This window comes from Drosophila subobscura, chromosome U (assembly GCF_008121235.1).
Source record: "Drosophila subobscura isolate 14011-0131.10 chromosome U, UCBerk_Dsub_1.0, whole genome shotgun sequence".
Taxonomy (NCBI): Eukaryota; Metazoa; Arthropoda; class Insecta; order Diptera; family Drosophilidae; genus Drosophila; species Drosophila subobscura.
The window spans coordinates 14,640,048-14,658,524 of record NC_048534.1 but is presented as its reverse complement, the minus strand read 5'-3'; the positions used below and the strand labels follow the sequence as shown (position 1 = coordinate 14,658,524).

Here is an 18,477-nt window from a genome sequence, read left to right as displayed (position 1 = left end):
GCGTAACAAATGCTCTACACAAATTGACATTTTCTTGCTGGTCAGTTTTTAATATTTATTGAATTAATAATTTTCCAGTTCAGGCTCCTCCCGTTAATCACCCAACAAGTATCTCAAGTGTTAACTGTGATTTGGTCAACACCGTATTAATTTCCGAAGATTTGGTTGTAGTTATCTCGCCAGTAGTATGTAAACATGAAAAGCCGAACAACGAACAATGAGCATTGCATTTTAAAGCCCACCGCCCGTCTAACTGAAAGGGAAAGGGCCTTCGGCCCTCGGCTGGTTGGACAAGATGTCGATTGCCAAATGTAATAGTCTAATTGAATTAACTTGTTTGGTCCATTGTGAGACACATACCACATACAAAATTATACATTTTATTGTTTTTGAAATGCAGGTATTTGGTGCATACAGTGGTCGGCTATATAGCCTAGAAAACAGGTACAAATCCGTACGTTGTCTTGCTTACAGCTTGTTTCTTCTGTAAGTGTGGGGTCATCAACGCAGCAGCAGAGCAGTTCCTTTTTCCGGCGAGATAGGCCGTGGCAAGTACTGTTCTACAGTGTATCATAATCAATCAGCTCTTTACAAGCCCAATTCGGCAGCTCTGTTTTGTATTCCCAGTCGACACCCTAAAAGTACACAAATTTATGAAAACTTTTCTAAACTTTATATAAATTACTAGATATTTACCTTATATTTCCAAGCATGCAGGTACATGATCAGATCTTTGGCATTGGGATCTCTGTAGTTAACTTTGCATTCATGACAGAATGGATCAAATGTTGTTTTAGTTGGATCAAACGGGTCTATTGGCTCTTCATGACCAACCTTAAAAAAACCAAAAATTATTATAAAATAACTTGAATTTCGACATATGCAATTTAACATACATCTTTAATTGAGTCAACCATTGATTTTAATTTTGTATGCTGGGCTTCTATCTCCGTTAAACTCTCATTTTCTCTAGAATTTGTAACTTCACATTTGATTGGATTTGCTATTGGCAAAATTCCGCCTTCTTCCATTCCCAACCAATTTTCAGCATTATGAATTTTGATTAGATTATTAATAAGCTGATCGTCACTTTTTCCTCCGATGTCGCCTCCTCGCCCTTTCAGGGGACCAAACACTTCGTGGTTGTACAAGGGATCATTTACAATAGGATAACCTGCCGATAAAAGAAGGTTAGATCTTATCTGCATTGCAAACGCACCTCAATAAATTCTTACCTAAATATTGTAGGTGTACTCTTATTTGGTGCATGCGTCCAGTGAGTGGTTTACACAGAACAATGCTGCTGTCTCCAACTTCAGAAATTCTTTGGAACGTTGTCTTGCAGTCTTTGCCGTTTGGCGATACCCTACAAACTCCAATTTTGTAGCTGACAACTTGAATAGGTTCATTGCATTCAATAATGCCACTGTAAAAAGTATATGGAGTATATTTTAGAATTTCTATGGTATTTGCGTAGCTTACTCGGGAAAACGACCCTCTACGCGACAAATATATTCCTTTTGTACTTGTCTATTTCGTATTTGTTGTTCCAGCTCACGAGCTTTCGTTGAGGTGCGCCCAAAGATAAGTAGGCCAGATGTAAGACGATCTAATCGGTGTATAGTTCTTAGGTTCTTCAGGTTGTGCGACTTGGCCAGTATGAACACCACAGTATTATGTCTATACCGACCACACGGATGTACCTGGAAGTTTTGTTCGTTTGAGATTAGTTATTTTTCGTTTAGTTATTTGTGTTGTTAATAGACTTACTGGTATTGAAGCCGGCTTATTAACAACCACAATGTCTTCATCCATGTGTACTATGGCAATAGACTGTAGACTTACAGGGACTTCATGCCTATAATTCAAAATGTATTTAATTCGAATTTGTTAACGTTTTAGGTGCAATACACTTTACCTATGAACGACATTTGAAAGGAGATCATTGTGCTTGAGTCTGTAGTCTGAAGGGACTTTCTCATAATTGACGGTTAGTTTTCCAGTCTCGATACTGCGCTGATACTCTTCTGCAGGATGCGCGCGGAACTCACGGGCGAACACGTCTAGGATTTTCTCGCCAACCCAACGACCCTTTGTAAATGTCGTGAACGTAAAAAAATAAGGATAAACCTTTCGAAGGCCTAAAGGTAACAAAAATCATGAAAAATATATATTTATTCAACGTTAACGTTTTTACCGTTTTCAAAATAATAGGACGTCTCGTCATATTTTTCATCCGTCAAGTTCAGTTTTTTATTTTTGGGAGATTTGGTGTCTAATTTGACTTTCTTTGCATCAACTAATTTGTCTGTCTCGATAGTCTTTCGTTTTTCAGGCAATTGTGATGCATCTTTTTGTGCTGTCGTTGAAACCTGGAAATAAATATTTATTATTATTATTTTTTCATTTAATTTTCGCAAGGGTTCTGTGCATAAACCGAGATTTGCATCCCACTCTCATGTGACTCCTTTTCTTGGTCCGTTATTCTGGCCCCAAATCTATCTGAAAAATCAGGCTTTGTTGCTTGTGAAAAATAAAAGTTCGGTTTTATTGAGTGCAACAGCAACGAAGTAACAGTAGGTTCCATTTAAAAGCCGTGTACCTTTAAAATTGAAAAGCTTTTTAAGCTCTAGAAATGCTAGCGTTTATAAAGATGCAAATGGCCACATGAACTCGACAGCCACCGATACTTATTCTAATAATAATTAAGAGCATATAGAAGAATGAAGACTGTATTGTAAACAAACACTCAGAAGGCTAATCCAAGGGGCTTTTAATGGTAAGAATGCCTTAAAGAGTTTGAAATGATAGAAGAAATGGTATACAAAAGTATTTTAAAAGGAAAGAGAAACAATGGACAGCGCACTTTAGAAACCAAAGCTGCCACTACATGAAAGCAGAAAATACTGACACAAATAAATGCGGAAACATCACGACCATGTAGCTTCCCGCCAACTTGAAAAAAGTAGCTCGTTAGAGGACCACAATAATGACACTAGAATGAAGCAGAGTGCCACCACCTACCCCAACAAACACCAAGTCGAGGAATGGAAGGTTGAAATGAGAAATAATTATGACAATTTCGCGGATAAAAATATGAAGGTGCATACATAAGGAAAACGGGTGGTCCGACGAACCGACGAGTCTTATCATAAAAACAACAAAGACATTAAAAAGCCGAGATTTTCCTAGATGCTTTTAAATGTCTTTTGTGCAACACAAGGGCTTAAGTGTTACACTTTGTAACCTTTTTGCCAAGACGCTGGAAAATAAGTGAGTTGCAATTTACCCAATCTTGAAAAGTTTTAAAACATTTTTACTATTCTATCATGACTTTTACTACTATTATATTATTGTGCGAAGATTTATTTTGGTATTTTTGGCATAGTCGTTAGTCGAATGCAATCAATCCTATTTCTTGTTTATAGCTCCTTAAAAAAATTAATTTAATGTATTTATTTAATTAATGAAATTAATTCGATATTCACTAATTATATGAAAAGCCAATATTCAAAGTTTCAACTTTGGAGATTTACCTTAAAGGTGAACGGCAAAAAAAGCGGCATTTTAGCCCACGGATTCATACATATGTACATACATACATATGCATGTAAATACATACATATGTATATACGCATATTTATGTAGATTGTTACAACGTTTGCTTACTTGAAGATCGCCGTCGGGAGCGGAATCGTGGGATTGAGCTTCTTGATCGATCATGACTGTGTCTCCTATGGTAGATGGCACGGCTCCCTCAATATTTACTTTTTTATCACCTTGTTGCAAATTAGCGTGTTGCACACTTTCTTTGTTAATCATTCTTAAGAACCTCGACGGCACTTTGGAGAGTCCGTATATCTTCAATAATTTGTTATATCTCTTAAACAAATTATGTTGACACTTCAATAATTCTAACATTAACCATTTGCACGTGCAGTATTAAATACTTCTTACATATCTACTTATGTAGACATGAATGTATGTATGCACATACATACATACATATGTATGGAATGGAATGTACTTAAATGCATAATGACTATAACAAATGTATGTGTGTTTTATACAGTTAAAGCATGTACCCATCTATTATAACAACAATTTTCTGAAGGGATAATATATTTTAATTGTCGAGTAAACTTCATAAACATTTTTGGTCTTCTGAAATGGTTACTGAAACCATGGCGCTGAAATTCAAAAGTTGAGGGTATTCATGGGTTTGCATTGATGTTGATTTCTGTTGGACCGTTTGGTTCTACTCAAACTACTCATTGAGTTTTCAAGCTATTTCAAAATGCTCATAGTTTTAATTTATAAATTTGTAGTTTGATTTAAATTTATAATAGATAGACAGGTCACGACCTAGAATTTTTCATCTATATCACTGGATAAAATGGATTCTGTTATCATAAAAATTACCAGTTTTACAAGATCGCTTCCGATATATTTCGCTCGGGGAACAGTATGACCAGCGTGCGGTTACATTGTATGAAGTTGTAGTATTGTTGGAAATTACGGATATTACTACATATATGCTGGAGGAGGACGGGATACGAGGCCGTCTGCAGAGGGACGTCGAGTTTTTCCTGCTGTAGAAGGCGTGAGACGACACCCGCCGGAGTCTTGAGCGAACCTAAGACAACATGATGGTATGTTAAAGAATGAACATGCGGCTGAGGGACCCAGAGGGCGGCCGAGATGGAGTACTTGGGACGGCGGGATCCGGTGTTGAAAGCGGTCGCGGTGGCTCCAGCCAGGATGACCGGGCCGTGGTCCCAGTCAAGCTAGCCCAAGCCCGAAACGATCGCCGACCCATCGAGCTGCATGGGGGGCGTATGATGCGCGACGGGCGTGTACTGTCCCAGCAGTGGAGGAGGAGTAGAGAGCTCCGAGCCAGCGAGAACAAGCAAGTCACGAGGAGATCAGCGGGGAAAATCGTCAGAAGAGACACCCGAGGGGGAGAATAAAGGGGAGACTAGTTGTGGCCTGGATCTGAGCTGCAGGCTTTCTTGTAAGTAGTTTAAGGGTCTCCACGTGGTGTCTAACATATGTACATATGTAGCACCTCCGATAAAAAAAACAGGGTTCGAAAAATTTTATTACATATTGAAGCAATTGGTTGGAAAGTATTTGCTTTCACGAGTATAGGATTCAAGGGACTTCGTGTATTTAAGAAAAGCCGTCCGTAAAAGGGTCGAATTATTTTGTTGCTTAGTGGTTGAAATAGGATGGCACATCATGTTGGCATCCTGCTGGCACATGTCAAGGGAAAGTAATGTTCTAATGGTAATTCTTGCACTCCGGTATTATATATCCTCCTATTTGATCCGAATATTAAAATATTTGTTCGGTCTCCGTTCTTGGTAAAGATTTTTGGGTTTTTGGGGGTCTCAGGAGGTGTTGAAAAATGTAGGAAATATACATTCGAATGGTGCTCTAGATGTTATAGACTGCCAGACAGACTTCAATAACTCGACTCGGCTATTGTGGCGAAATCTCTTTCTTTTTCGGTGCTATACACACCCACTTCCACCACAATAATATTTAATATAACCCTAAAAGCTTAGAGTAATTTGTAAAAAGTTTACTTAGAAAACCTGAAGAGAAATACTTTGAATTGATACATTTTTTAAAATAAAGCATACATAGTTGGTTGATAACATTTGGGTTGGGTAGCTTAGCATTGCATGCCTGACTCCTGTGACTCGCTTTTTTTTCTCTTACTCGCACACAAGTCGTCTAAAAGTTATAGGGCTTTCCTTAAAAAGCTGTGGTCACGACAGGATAAAAAAAAGGTAGGCTGGGCAGAAGGCTTCAGAGTCCGAAGTTTTAACCACCCTTTTCAGTCGATCGCTTGTTAATTAGTAATAGGACCGCAAGTATAAGTATATAGGAAATACTCTGTTAATTTGCTTAAATGTAAAACTCATTCTTACAAATCTTAAGTTGATCTTAAAGGTGATCTACAACCGGTATGTTGACACAGGCTGGATTTTATGCAGTTATATTGGGTAAAGGGTGAAAACTACAACACTTTGCTACACAGAAACAAATATACAAACATCTGAAAGGGTATAAGGGCTAGCCCCTCATATAAGGCAACATTTAATGGCCAGTGGTCGTAGCGCTACACCTGGAATAGGGGATGGTGCGTGCTTGTATACGAGAGTGAAAGTTGACGTTCGTTTGTGAAAACGAAGAAAGTGATTAAATCAGCACGATATTTTGTAGGTGTGTTCGCGCTCACCCATTAAATATTTTTTGTTTCGTGTGTTTGTCCGTTAGTTTGAATGTTATGTGTCCACTGGCATATTTCAACCTGTACTGTTACTCTTATACATATACAACATTCAGTCCTGTGTATACAACAGGTATATACATATGTACAATACATTCGTACATTAGAGCTCTAAATTGCGTTTGCCTGACAAAAATGACGACATCGTGTTTTGCTTGGATAAGCGTTACTTTTCCAGCTACCAGCTACTGGACGTTTTTAAGGAGTGCCTACGCCTAGGAAAGCCCTTTTAGAAGGTTGGGAAAACTAACCGTCTTTTATTAGTGGTAGATTTACTGAAATTGGTGAATCAATGAAACTGTTATTAAGACTTAAGAATTTAATATGTATTAGGCAAAAAGATAAGAGATGTTAGCCGGTTGATAATGGCATGTGGTAGCTGTTACATTTACACTGTGCGACAATATGAAAACAACTTATATTGATCACGAACTGAAATGTACTTAGAATTTTCAATTTAATAAAATCTATTTTAAAAATAAAATAAAAAACGATTTGTTGGCTTTTTATAACCAAAGATGAAGGTTTGCAACTACGTAATTCTGAAAACATAATAAATATCAACAGCTACATATGGCTGTCAGCCACAAATAAATACCACAACATTAAAATAATAAAAATAAAAGTCATCACATATGTACATATGTATGTATGTATGTACGGGTTGCAGTTAATATTAAACATAAAGTACAAAATTGCAAGAAACTCATTCGAATTGGGTAGTCTGTCTGCATACACATTTGTGAAACCCTTTCCTTGCAGATCAAAACTCATAAAATTATAAGTGAATAGTTTAAATCAGTTAATTTCTTTCCAGGTTAATATCGGGATAAAACGTATATACAAATCGGTTTTTATTGACTTTTAATATTTTTTGGCATGAAATTCCCTTATGTTGTTGGACTATTTATTGTTTATTGTAAATTCTCGTAAACGAGTCCTCAAGCTTGTTACATCAAGAATCCGTCTTTCTCTCCAATGTGCTCAAAACTTTGTCCAAAAAGCTTGAGCGCTCTCTTATGTTCGACGAACAGTCTCCAAAAAGCTCTGCATGCAAGGTAAGAAAGAAGAAGGAAATGTGAAATTTTGCGTCTTTGGATCTTTGAAAAATTAAAATTCTTCTGTCATATAAGCAAATTCAATTGCGGTTTGGATAATATTTTTAAAACGTTAAATACTTTCTGTATTTCAACTGCTACGAAGCTTACATTTTCGTCTTAATTTTTCCCTCGTTTGGTATCGAACTATTTTAGGTGTTCCGTATTTTGATGTGGGAACAGGGAACTAAATTTAATATAATTTTTCATATTTATTGCAAAGCTCAATACCTCGTTGTCGCAACATACCTTGTTTTTAAGCACTACATACATTTTTTGTCGAACCAACCACAGCCGAGCGAACAGGTTTGTTCGCACCGTTGCGGCCGTTTTGTATTATAAAATTTGAAATTGTAACTCAGAAAAGTTTCGGCCGACAACTCGATCTAAACATCATATGCATGTCGGCATTGTGTTAACTTGGCTGTGTTTTGGCTTTTAAAACAAGGGACTCGGCCGTTTTGAGAAAATCATATCCCAATGCTGACCTGCCAACGACGTAACGGAAGGTGCTTGCTCGTCTCATTTTTTAAATTCCCGCGTGTTATAAATTGACGGCTTAAAATAGTTTACATATTATACATATGTATGTATGTGTGTGTACATACATATACTATATGTAGTATTAATAAGTGATTAAGAAGTGTGATTTAATTTGGGAAAGGCGTTTCCACGATTTTACTGAGTGTCTGATTTTACGTACCGACCCAAGAAAACCAAAATGAACAACTGAATCGGATATTTATAAAATACAACTAACTTCAATTAAATTAAACAAATATATCCCTTGGATTTCTTTTGAGTGAATGTAAAGCAGTAACTGAGGAATAACAGCAAGTAAATACCTCTAAACGAACCAACGGAATGTCTTAAGGCTGAGTGATCAAAAACTTTGCCATTGACCAACATTTAGGGAATCCAAATACGTGTAAACAATCATACTGTATAGCCTATTTAAGTGAGCTTCAAATTCGAATACGGAATATGCATTACAAAAGTAGTTGTAAACTACCAAGCAAACTAACCATTTTCCTTTACTTCGTACAAACACTTAGTAGAAATTTAGACAACTGAGTAAACATTCTTCTGAGCAACACAAAATTAATAAATTGTGCTCAATTTAATGTTGCTTGACCACTTTTGTTGAAAGATTTAAAAATTAGAACAAATTAACAACCGCAAGGATGGGCGGTATGACTTACATTTCAATTTTAGTACCCCATTTATTTAGTAATTAGGGCCTTGATAGTTTCATAGTTTTTTGTTTATAACATACATATGTACGTACATGTCGTGTGCATATTGTATATGTTCTATCACATACATACACATTTACCGTGTACATATTCATTTACCTAAATAATCTCATTCTTGTTCATCTTTGTTCTGTTTTTTCTTTTTTGGCAAAGACCAGTCAGTCAGAATTCTGTCGCGTGTAATGTGCACGTCCGGGGGTCTAATATGTATACATACAATATATACTTATTTATGTATGTACATACATATGTACCTGTACATATACATATGTATGTATATATAAAGACATGCATGAACACAAACATTCCCGAAAATTCAACGTTGACTAAGCTATCACATATTCTAATTTAATATACAAATGCGTACATTTAGTTTTTTGTTTGTATGTACACGTGTATACATAGATAGCACAAAAACAACTATAAAGTGAGCATAAACATTGTACATACATATGCACATACATATGTATGTACATATAACAATATCATCATGTGTGTATCCAGGGTCCATTATGCTATTTTCCCATCTATTTTCCATCCCTTGGTAAATACCGTCAGCGATCAGATCAGAAAATCTTTAGAAAATCCATTCAGAATCCCTAACGTGCGGCTTTTTATCAGCTTCATACAGATGTATGTATGTACCTTACATACCTTACATATTGTGATTTTTTATTGAGATTCAAGCCCCAAATCAACTACAAAAATAATGACGGGCAACGTTTTTAACGCCTCTCCGCTAACAAAAACCACAAATAACCATGCCCAGATACATTCATACATTTGTAAATTTTTATGTACATACATACATATGTACATTTGTACGAACTAACACAATACATATGTAAGTATGAGCATTGGAGTGCATTTTCTTAGATGCATACATAATTTACTTAGTTTTGACATATATTTATTTAGTATATGTTTTAATGTTTCATTTTCAATTAAAGATCTCCCCGATACAAGTGACTTTTTAACCTACATAAAATCTTAAAATTAGTTTCACGTTTTCTATTGTAATTATGATACGCATACCTTTAAGATTTTATTGTTTTGTAAATTAAGATTCAAGATTTAAAAGTGGCTGCTCTTTTCAGAAACATATGACCAGTAAATACATAAAAACAAACATAGATACGTGCAAAGTCAAACAACTGCCGCTTACTGCTGAAAACGAGTAGCACTAAAATGCAGAACTCCCAATCGTCTTGCGCGTGGTATCTGCCATGGTCTTTGGCGGCGCAGCAGCATCAGCAGAAAATAATGCAAATGCAGGCGCCGTTTTTGGATAAAATGGGAGCTTCTTCGTTGGGCGGTGGTATTTTCGCCACTCAGCCTCAAGTCCAACAACAGCTCTCACCAAACACGGCAGCAGCTCCTCCGTCGAACTACCAGCAGCCGACTCTGCATCCTAGCGCAGCAGCCGGTACCCACTTCCCGCATATGAGTTCCGCATATAATTTTGGGCCAACACTACTGGGTGCAACCCAAGTTGGGAGCTACCCAGGGCAGCTAAATCCGTGTCCCCAGTCACATCCCCACAGCCACACACAAGCTCATTTGATGCCATCTTCCATGTTCTCGTCATTGCCTGTGAGTGCATACTATGCACCAGCTTCGGGCGTCCCCGTGGCCGCACAACAAACACTTATGGCACCAGCTGCATCAGGATTGACCCATCAGACGTCGTCTCTGTCCATGACAGTACAACCAGCACCGCGAGCATCCTCGTCGGCATGCGCACTCGTTCAGACACTAAATTGTCTGCCACCAGATTTTCATCACCTGTCGTCGATTAACCTGAGCAACATCATTGGACTGAGGAACCAAGGAGCTGCTCTCTCATCCATCAAAGTTGTACCAAATGTGGAAATGTTAAAAAAAAAGGTAAGCTGCCACAAAACATAACCATTGCTGTTAATTCTATTTATTATTGTACATATGTTAAGCTACTGTTGGCCTTGCACTTTGTTTTATTTATTCAGCCTATGGATATTTATAGACTGCAAAAATTAGTTATCTTCAGTAATTAGCTCAGTGTATTTGTAATTTCTATTTTGTTATTAAAGTCTTTATTACTACATTTTGGCTTTCCGATTTTCCGCGTCAACAAAGACAAGTTTCGTTTTTCTTTGATTGTATTGTGAAATTCGATAATTTCGTAAGCCAAATGGTTAGCGAAGAGCTTTACCTGTGTTAGTCAAGGTCTCCAGTGTTGCCAGACGCTCTTTATAGTGGCAGTAGCCACGATGTTTTCCCATTGTTAAGTGAATACTTCATGCATATACGAGTGAGTGTAATTTACAGAGTCGAATGTCTATGACTCCACACTAACGAGCGTCTGACCATGAAAATAAAGTACATACACATAAGCTGCAACCAAAGGCATAATAACAGCGTTTACAATCAACAAATCTTCGAATGTCTTCATACACATTGTATGAATATGTCTGTACATACATACATATGTATGTATGTATGATCTTTCATATTCTTTCATTTTACGAGTATTTCCTATCTGAGAAGAGTCGCCGCAGAACCAAACCAGCAAGATGCCTTTTCTGGCTTATCCATTGCAGCTAAGATCTTCAAATGAGAGTACTCTTAAGATACACATAAGTAGTTTCACACAACCGTTACTCTGCAAAGATGTGTTGACAGTCGTCAACCAGCTATTCCTAAAACCGGCTGTCTGCAAAGAATTGCACATACCCAAGTTGAATGCATTTTCCAGCCAATTGCTGCACTCATTTGTTGCGTTAGTAATGTGATTGTAATGTACTTAAAAGACAAGATCCGTTCACCTGATGGCGAAAGCGATCCCGATTTTTATACGGTGGCGATATTTGATGATCTTTAACCCATATTTTGAACACTTTTTTAATTCTCAATTTTCAATTTCTTTTGTTAAGCCTCTTCAAATTCAAATTTTAGTTAAAATTGTTTCCTTGTTAAACGATTAGACATTACAAAAAAATTAGGACAAATTTAATCTGTTGAAAGTTAAACAAAAAATATTAAAAACCTCTTTGATCTGCGTGTTAAAAACGCAAAGGGAAGATAGTTCTTTGTAAAAAAGAACCACCTCGGATTCATCTATGTACATACATATGTATGTATCTAAGAATAAACATTGATTATTACTATACAAAAATAAGTAGCAGTTTTCATTCATTCATACATACATTATATGTGTTCTTGAAAACTGATAATTAATAATTCCGTGGGTTGGAGTCACGTGCTGCATTCCAGACAGGTGCTGGCACTCGTCCGTCCAATGGCACCTTGCGTAACCGATTGGTGCGAAAGCGATGAAAGAAAGCGTGTCGCAAGGCTCTTGCACTTTGCCCCTGTCTCTCTGCTGCTCCACGAGGCAGCCACAGCAGCCATGGTGTGGGCGTGCTCATAAATATTTTCAGTGGTCTGCCGGTTGTAGAGTGACACGATTTTGTAGTTTCTAAGCATGCTCCCGGCATTTACTTTGAAACAAGCATACAGTGAGCAGCATAAAGAACAAATGATTCTTACAATCAAAATCGAATGTAGGCTGGAGCTGTTGATACCCTTGAAAACAGTTTACATGTTAGAATCATTTTATGGATTTGATGAGATAATATTTGGCATTAGAGTTTACCTTAAAATGATTAATTTTTCTTATATTTAAGTAGCCAAACGACTGAAAACACAATGTACTCTTCCGGCATATTGTGGTTTCGTTATAATTTCAATTGAATTTTATGTTTGTACATACATGCTGTATAGTATAGGCGTATAGCTATCTCTGGCCATACATATGTTTATTAAAAACGTATAACGTGTCTGTGGCTGAGTTGTGTGTGTGGGAAATATCGCTGGCAACAGGTCTCTGCTGTTGAATGATTTAATTAATTTATACATTCAGTTATTGTGCAGTTCCCATGGATGAGTAGAACTATAAAGCGTGCAGGTTCATTCATTTATCTGCAATGCCAATGATCGGATATCTTTAGAAAAATAATCATAGTGTGGGGGAAATAATTGATTCTACATTAATTATGCGATTTATATTATTTGTGTGGCATCCACCTGATGAATATGTCTTACAGTCTACCAATCTAAACAAATCAATCGTAGAGTACAAATAAATCGCATTGATTGATTTTTGGCATCCTAATTTATGAATATCTTACATAAGAATGGCCGGCCACTGCGTTCTTACTTCGTTATTTACTTCGTGATGGTACTGATGGCACATCTAAGTTTAGGATGGATATGTACGTGATCGGTGACTTTTGTTGTATGCGTACGAGTATCTTTTGTCCATTGTCGTGCACACGTATGTTCACAATTATGCTTACACGTTCATGTAAACACATAGCAGAGGCATTGTATTTGTGAGATTGCTTGAGGGGATGTGACCGCTAGGCTGTGTCGGCCGTCATCTTTCGTGGTATGTGGCTCGGATCTCCCGCGCGGCTTTTGAGGCATGCAGCATCTTTTCATCATTCTTTGGGCGCACTGCCAAAGAAAACAAAAAAACGAAATGAAAATAAAAACGTCAGCGCATAGTCGGTCTGGGAAGGCACCACGAATACATAAGCGTCGAAGGCAAGTAGATATTCTCAAGTGTTCAAGTCTATATACTATTTGTAGAACAATATTTAGGTATTCTAATGAGCTTACGTAATGTGAAACACTACGGTAACAATAGTACTCAGCCATTTCTGCCAAGCAAGAGACATTTCGATCGATTCTACAAAGAAAATAATCCCTTATGCCTTATCCGAGAGGAATCCCATGAAAATCTATTAATTAAACACAATTTTTTAGTTAGGTTGATCATTATAATTATTATAACAATATTCGTGATATTATTTTCATTAATTTATCTTACAGGATATATCTAACCGGGAGTCAGAGATCGAGAAACTCAAAATACCAGAAAAGAGGAAAACTGATAATAGCGATCCAGTTAAGGATTTAAAAAAAGTAGGCAATTTCAAATTTGATTTAATGTTTGTAACGCAAAGAAAAAGGCCCCAGCATCCACAGTCGGTTCGGAGCTAATGCCCTTTCTGCGTTGCAAGCATCTGATGAAAATCATAAAGAGGCTTTTGGTAATCAAATTTACTATTTAAGGCCAAACTAGAAACAAAGGCTCTGAAAGCCAAAAGACCGGGATTTACGGATGAGCGGTATCAAGAAACATCCTACTATATTGAAAATGGTAAGGAATTTCATAAAGAATGGGTGTAAATGGATTTATGCATTAAATATAATCATTAAAAAGGTCTTCGGAAAGTCTACCCTTACTACTTCACCTTTACGACGTTCACGAAAGGACGTTGGGTGGGGGAAAAGATTCTGGATATATTTGCTCGAGAGTTTCGCGCACACCCATCTGAAGAGTACGAACGTTGCATTCAAGCAGGAACACTGACAGTTAACTTTGAGAAAGTCCCCATTGACTACAGACTAAAACACAATGATCTTCTCGCTAATATAGTTCACAGGTAAGCGCATTGGCATTAACAGCTCTACTGCAAATACTGATAGCGAAATAACTAATAAAGCTTGCGTTCCCTTCAAATTACTTGTTCAAACTAGCTAATTGTTGGTTACCTTTCCAACTTTGATGTTATCTATACTCAATTATTTTAATTATTAAATTAGATGTTTCATTTTATTCCCACAATGCTGCACCGCATATAATGATTATGTACATATCTAACGACAGATTTATGGCTATACTTGCAGACATGAAGTTCCTGTGACATGTCACCCAATAAAAATTGTGCATATGAATGAGGACATTGTCGTTGTAAATAAGCCTGCATCAATACCTGTAAGTGGCTTCAACGAGCGCCATCTTGAATATTTATTAATATTTATTTCCTTGCATTTATGTGTATCTAAAGATTGTATCTAAAATTCGAAATGACAATACGAATAGTTAGATATTTACTAGTCGCTTGGAAAATAGTATTGATCCAAGCCAAAAAATTAAGTCTAAACACTCAAACAGAAAGTCGATTTAAGCTTAAATAGGATCAGTATTTTAGAGAATTGAATTCAACATTAAATTCTTTTCTTACTGATATTTTAACATCTCCCGTGTTGTATTTGCATCTTTAGGTACATCCTTGTGGCCGCTATAGGCACAATACTGTTGTTTTCATACTCGCAAAGGAATTCAACCTCAAGAATCTGCGCACAATACACAGGCTTGACCGGTTGACATCTGGCCTATTACTGTTCGGACGGAGCCCAAAGAAGGCACGGCAAATGGAGCAGCAAATTCGCAATAGACAAGTGGAAAAAGAGTATATCTGTAGAGTGGAGGGAATTTTTCCAGAGTAAGTTAAACGGAAACTATTATAAGTATATACAAAAGTTCTCTTTTTATACCCGGTACTTGAAGAGTTAAAGAGCAAAACGTAAAATGTACAATTCGAAAGAAATCACGAGGTAACATACATATACATATGTACATACATATGTATATGTATTCAATATATTTATATATATGAGTACCGGGTATAAAAGTAGAGTCTCTTTTGAAGGCAGCTCACAACGTTCCTCCTGGTTTTGTTATGGTTGTAATATACATATGTACTTATATAATTTCTTTTTATTCTTTTTAATTGTTAGTGAAATCCTGGAATGCAAGGAACCCATTGAGGTAGTAAGTTACAAAATAGGAGTGTGTAAAGTCTCGCCACGAGGAAAAGATTGTACCACAACCTTCCAAAAGCTTTCGCAAAATGGCAAAACTAGTGTGGTACTGTGCAAACCCCTTACCGGACGGATGCATCAGATCCGAGTTCACTTGCAATATCTAGGTGAGCCAAATCAAATAGTACACAAACTATTACCTTTTAACTAACGAAAATATACGTTATAGGTTATCCGATTCTTAACGATCCCCTATACAACCATGAAGTCTTCGGCCCCTTGAAGGGTCGTTTTGGAGATATCGGTGGAAAGTCAGACGATGAGCTTATACGCGATCTCATTAATATCCACAATGCGGAGAATTGGCTGGGAATAGATTATGAATCCGATATATCTATATTTAAAAATTCTAAGGACGAAACAGATGGCGAGAGCCTTAGTAGCGAACAAACTTTCGGTTGGTAAATAAATAAATATATATAACAAGAAAAAATAGTGGCAATATAATGAATACTTCATATATTTTTTATTTTTAAAATGATTGTAGCTGTTCACCATAGCGACGACGACGGTTGTGCAAATTCGCGCGAAACTACTCCGCCTTGCTTGGAGCCTCTCCGAGCTGAAGTAGACTCCAAGAAATTAGAGCCTCCCAACGCTTCCAAGGAATTTGTAGGTACTGATCTAAAGGACCCTAGCGAAATTTCTTCATCACTGGAGTTATCCGATACTATCCACGCTGTCGAAGGTGGGAATGCGGATGTTGGAATAAAGCTAAATAAAATCACAACAGATGCACATTGTTATGAGTGCAAGGTTCACTACCGTGATCCCAAGTCTAAGGACCTTATCATGTATCTGCACGCCTGGAAATATAAGGTTTGATTTTAATGGCAGTCTAGGTTTTTCTAAATTAATGAAAACATTTTTCTTTTTAGGGTCCTGGATGGGAGTACGAAACTGAATTTCCTTATTGGGCTCGCCGAGACTGGGACTCAGAGTCTACTTAAGTAGCAACAATTATATACCATAACAGAGGGTGGTGACAAAAAAATGACAAAGCACAGATGAAAGCATCTTGGACCACATGAAGTATATGATTTCTGACAAGAATGACCAACAATAAGTCTTTTTCTGCAAGAGATAATGTCTCTTTTTATGAAAAGAATGTATTTAAATGATGTATTTCTATAACCAAGTCATAATGTCAACAAATCGGCCTAGCTTTCATATAGAAAAGATATAGGCATATACATATATATTTATCTGCAAGGGTATCAAATGCTTCGGGCCACGGAGCAAGCCTTCCTTTGAATTAATAAGTTAATAAATGTACATATTAAGTTAATATGAACTTAGAGATACGCACATACATATGTATACCGTAAAAGTCCACGTGGGCCCAAGAAAAAATAGAACAAAGTAATTATAAAAATTAGAAAATTCAAATTGTGCCTTTAAGATTGAATGTACACATGTATGTACATAAGTATGTGTTGATATATTTTTATGTTATTTATATATATATATACCTAAAGACATTTGGTTATGTTCAATGTGGGTACGAAAACCATGATGATAAATCTGCCTGTTTTTTTCTTAAAAATTATATCGTTTCTAAAGAACAGTGAAGTTTCAAATAAATCATAAAGTGAATGAGCTGAAAAGACATGTAAAAACAATTTAAAGCATTTATTGCTGACGATAAGCAATCACATGTTTTGTGCATACATACATCCATAAATATGTGTGTATGAAAAGTACACCCCAGTGAGCAGTGGGTGATAAAAAGCTGACTCAATGGCCAGTCCTATTCAAATGGCGAGGAGTTAGTACAAATTTTTGTTCGCAATGGCCCTTCCAATGAAACTTCCTTATTGTAAAACATTGTAAATTCATGTAGTTGCCGCAGTCTTAACCTCATTCTTATTTCAAATTTAAGCAGTCATATTTATGGTCATATTAGGAAATTTTAATTTAAAACAAATTTAATTAGGTAAATTAATCCTTCAATATTGAGGAGCATGCAATCAACAACACTACATAGATGAAAGCCAATCAAATACTATTAAAAGTATTCATTTGTCAACATTAAATTAGCTACATCCTACATTTAAATAAGCATCAAGCAATATACGTACATATTTATACCATGAAAGATATCAATAAAAATTGACAGTCGTTTATTAGAAAAACCTGTTTCGCGTATGTATTCAGCAATGCACCTTTATTGTTTTTATACAGGGTACTAGAAAGGTATACCTTTAACTTTAACTTTAACTATTTTCAAAATCAGATTTGGCGGGATACACGGGTGGCGGCTTGGCTTACCAATCTGCTTGGTGGCAAGGTGGCTGTCGAACAGAGACCAGGGAGTCTCTGGCAATCCCGGCAGAGAGCGACGAATCCTGATTTCCTCTCGATTACAATGTCACAACCTACGCTCCTAGGACATCTCCATGTTAACACCACAGCTCATCGTACAGCAGGTAATCTAGCTGCATGAAGCTGGCATTGCTGTGCCGCTGCTTAAAACTTGCTGACCTGCACTGCAACACTATCCTTTAGTTTGTTTTGCCAGCACGGGTTTGGTAATGTTCAGAAAATGCGGCAAATTCTTTTGAATTTACTGCTTATGAATTGTTAATTTAGCTTGTGTGCTTATTAAATAAATGTTTCATAGACAGTATATGCATTATACATAAGTTCATATGTAGAGTGCGACAGAGTCAATCGTATCGCTTTTTTTTTGAGCCTTACAGCCTCACATCAACACAAGCAAGGGGCTTTTAACAACTAAAACTACTTTTTCTGATATATTTGGGGCATTACAATTTGTGAATGAATTATGATGTGGACCCCAACACTTTCTGGTTTACTTAAAAACAGGTAAAATAAGGAAATGTCAGATCAAAGTTGTCTTGAGGATTTTAGTAACTAAACTGCCGCACAACACGAATAGAAGGATGAGCTTTTCATCTTGGGTAAAATGTGCCAACCGGTCCACTTATAAAAATACTGCTCTTTCCTGCCTCTAGTTCAAGCATTGAAACTGCAGTGTGCGTGAATGTACATTTGGACGGATATTTTAATGAAAAAAGTTTCTATTACAAAGTTGGCATGCAAAAGACATATGTACATACAAACATATATATACATATGTATGTAT

General features: G+C 36.6%; 2 protein-coding genes across 5 annotated transcripts; one reads left to right on the top strand and one right to left on the bottom strand.

Annotated features, from left to right (window-relative positions):
* Positions 1-345: 345 nt before the first annotated feature.
* Positions 346-4,181, bottom strand: LOC117900794 (RNA pseudouridylate synthase domain-containing protein 2). Of its 2 annotated transcripts, none has more exons than XM_034811277.1 (9): positions 4,086-4,181; positions 2,198-2,372; positions 1,919-2,141; positions 1,771-1,858; positions 1,483-1,703; positions 1,236-1,426; positions 897-1,174; positions 697-834; positions 346-635 (listed from the first exon to the last, which is right to left on the bottom strand). In XM_034811277.1, exons 1-9 carry the CDS (start codon positions 4,152-4,154, stop codon positions 561-563), a joined length of 1,458 nt encoding a protein of 485 aa, XP_034667168.1. In that variant the 5' UTR covers positions 4,155-4,181; the 3' UTR covers positions 346-560. The 2 variants fall into 2 exon arrangements, with proteins under 2 accessions (XP_034667168.1, XP_034667167.1); XM_034811276.1 differs by lacking the exon at positions 4,086-4,181 and adding an exon at positions 3,670-3,967.
* Positions 4,182-7,305: 3,124 nt separating this feature from the next.
* On the top strand, positions 7,306-17,458 carry LOC117900793 (RNA pseudouridylate synthase domain-containing protein 2). 3 transcript variants are annotated; one of them, XM_034811273.1, is made up of 11 exons: positions 7,705-7,907; positions 9,836-10,541; positions 13,530-13,622; positions 13,773-13,860; positions 13,924-14,146; positions 14,391-14,478; positions 14,769-14,989; positions 15,285-15,475; positions 15,538-15,765; positions 15,856-16,187; positions 16,247-17,455. In XM_034811273.1, the coding sequence occupies exons 1-11, from the start codon at positions 7,879-7,881 to the stop codon at positions 16,316-16,318; spliced, it is 2,271 nt and encodes a 756-aa protein (XP_034667164.1). In that variant the 5' UTR covers positions 7,705-7,878; the 3' UTR covers positions 16,319-17,455. The 3 variants fall into 3 exon arrangements, with proteins under 3 accessions (XP_034667166.1, XP_034667164.1, XP_034667165.1); XM_034811274.1 differs by having other exon boundaries at positions 9,752-10,541; positions 16,247-17,454; XM_034811275.1 differs by lacking the exons at positions 7,705-7,907; positions 9,836-10,541 and adding an exon at positions 7,306-7,359 and having other exon boundaries at positions 16,247-17,458.
* The last annotated feature ends 1,019 nt before the right edge of the window (positions 17,459-18,477 follow it).

Excerpts from the sequence above, each read along its gene's own strand:
- LOC117900794 (XM_034811276.1), bottom strand. The coding sequence starts at position 3,921 with ATGTTAGAATTATTGAAGTGTCAACATAATTTGTTTAAGAGATATAAC. Across the intron at positions 1,704-1,770 it reads ATAAGCCGGCTTCAATACCA|GTACATCCGTGTGGTCGGTA; the intron begins GTAAGTCTATTA and ends CAAAACTTCCAG. Across the intron at positions 636-696 it reads TGCATGCTTGGAAATATAAG|GGTGTCGACTGGGAATACAA; the intron begins GTAAATATCTAG and ends GTGTACTTTTAG.
- LOC117900793 (XM_034811273.1), top strand. The coding sequence starts at position 7,879 with ATGCTGACCTGCCAACGACGTAACGGAAG. Across the intron at positions 13,623-13,772 it reads CAGTTAAGGATTTAAAAAAA|GCCAAACTAGAAACAAAGGC; the intron begins GTAGGCAATTTC and ends TTACTATTTAAG. Across the intron at positions 16,188-16,246 it reads TGCACGCCTGGAAATATAAG|GGTCCTGGATGGGAGTACGA; the intron begins GTTTGATTTTAA and ends TTTTCTTTTTAG.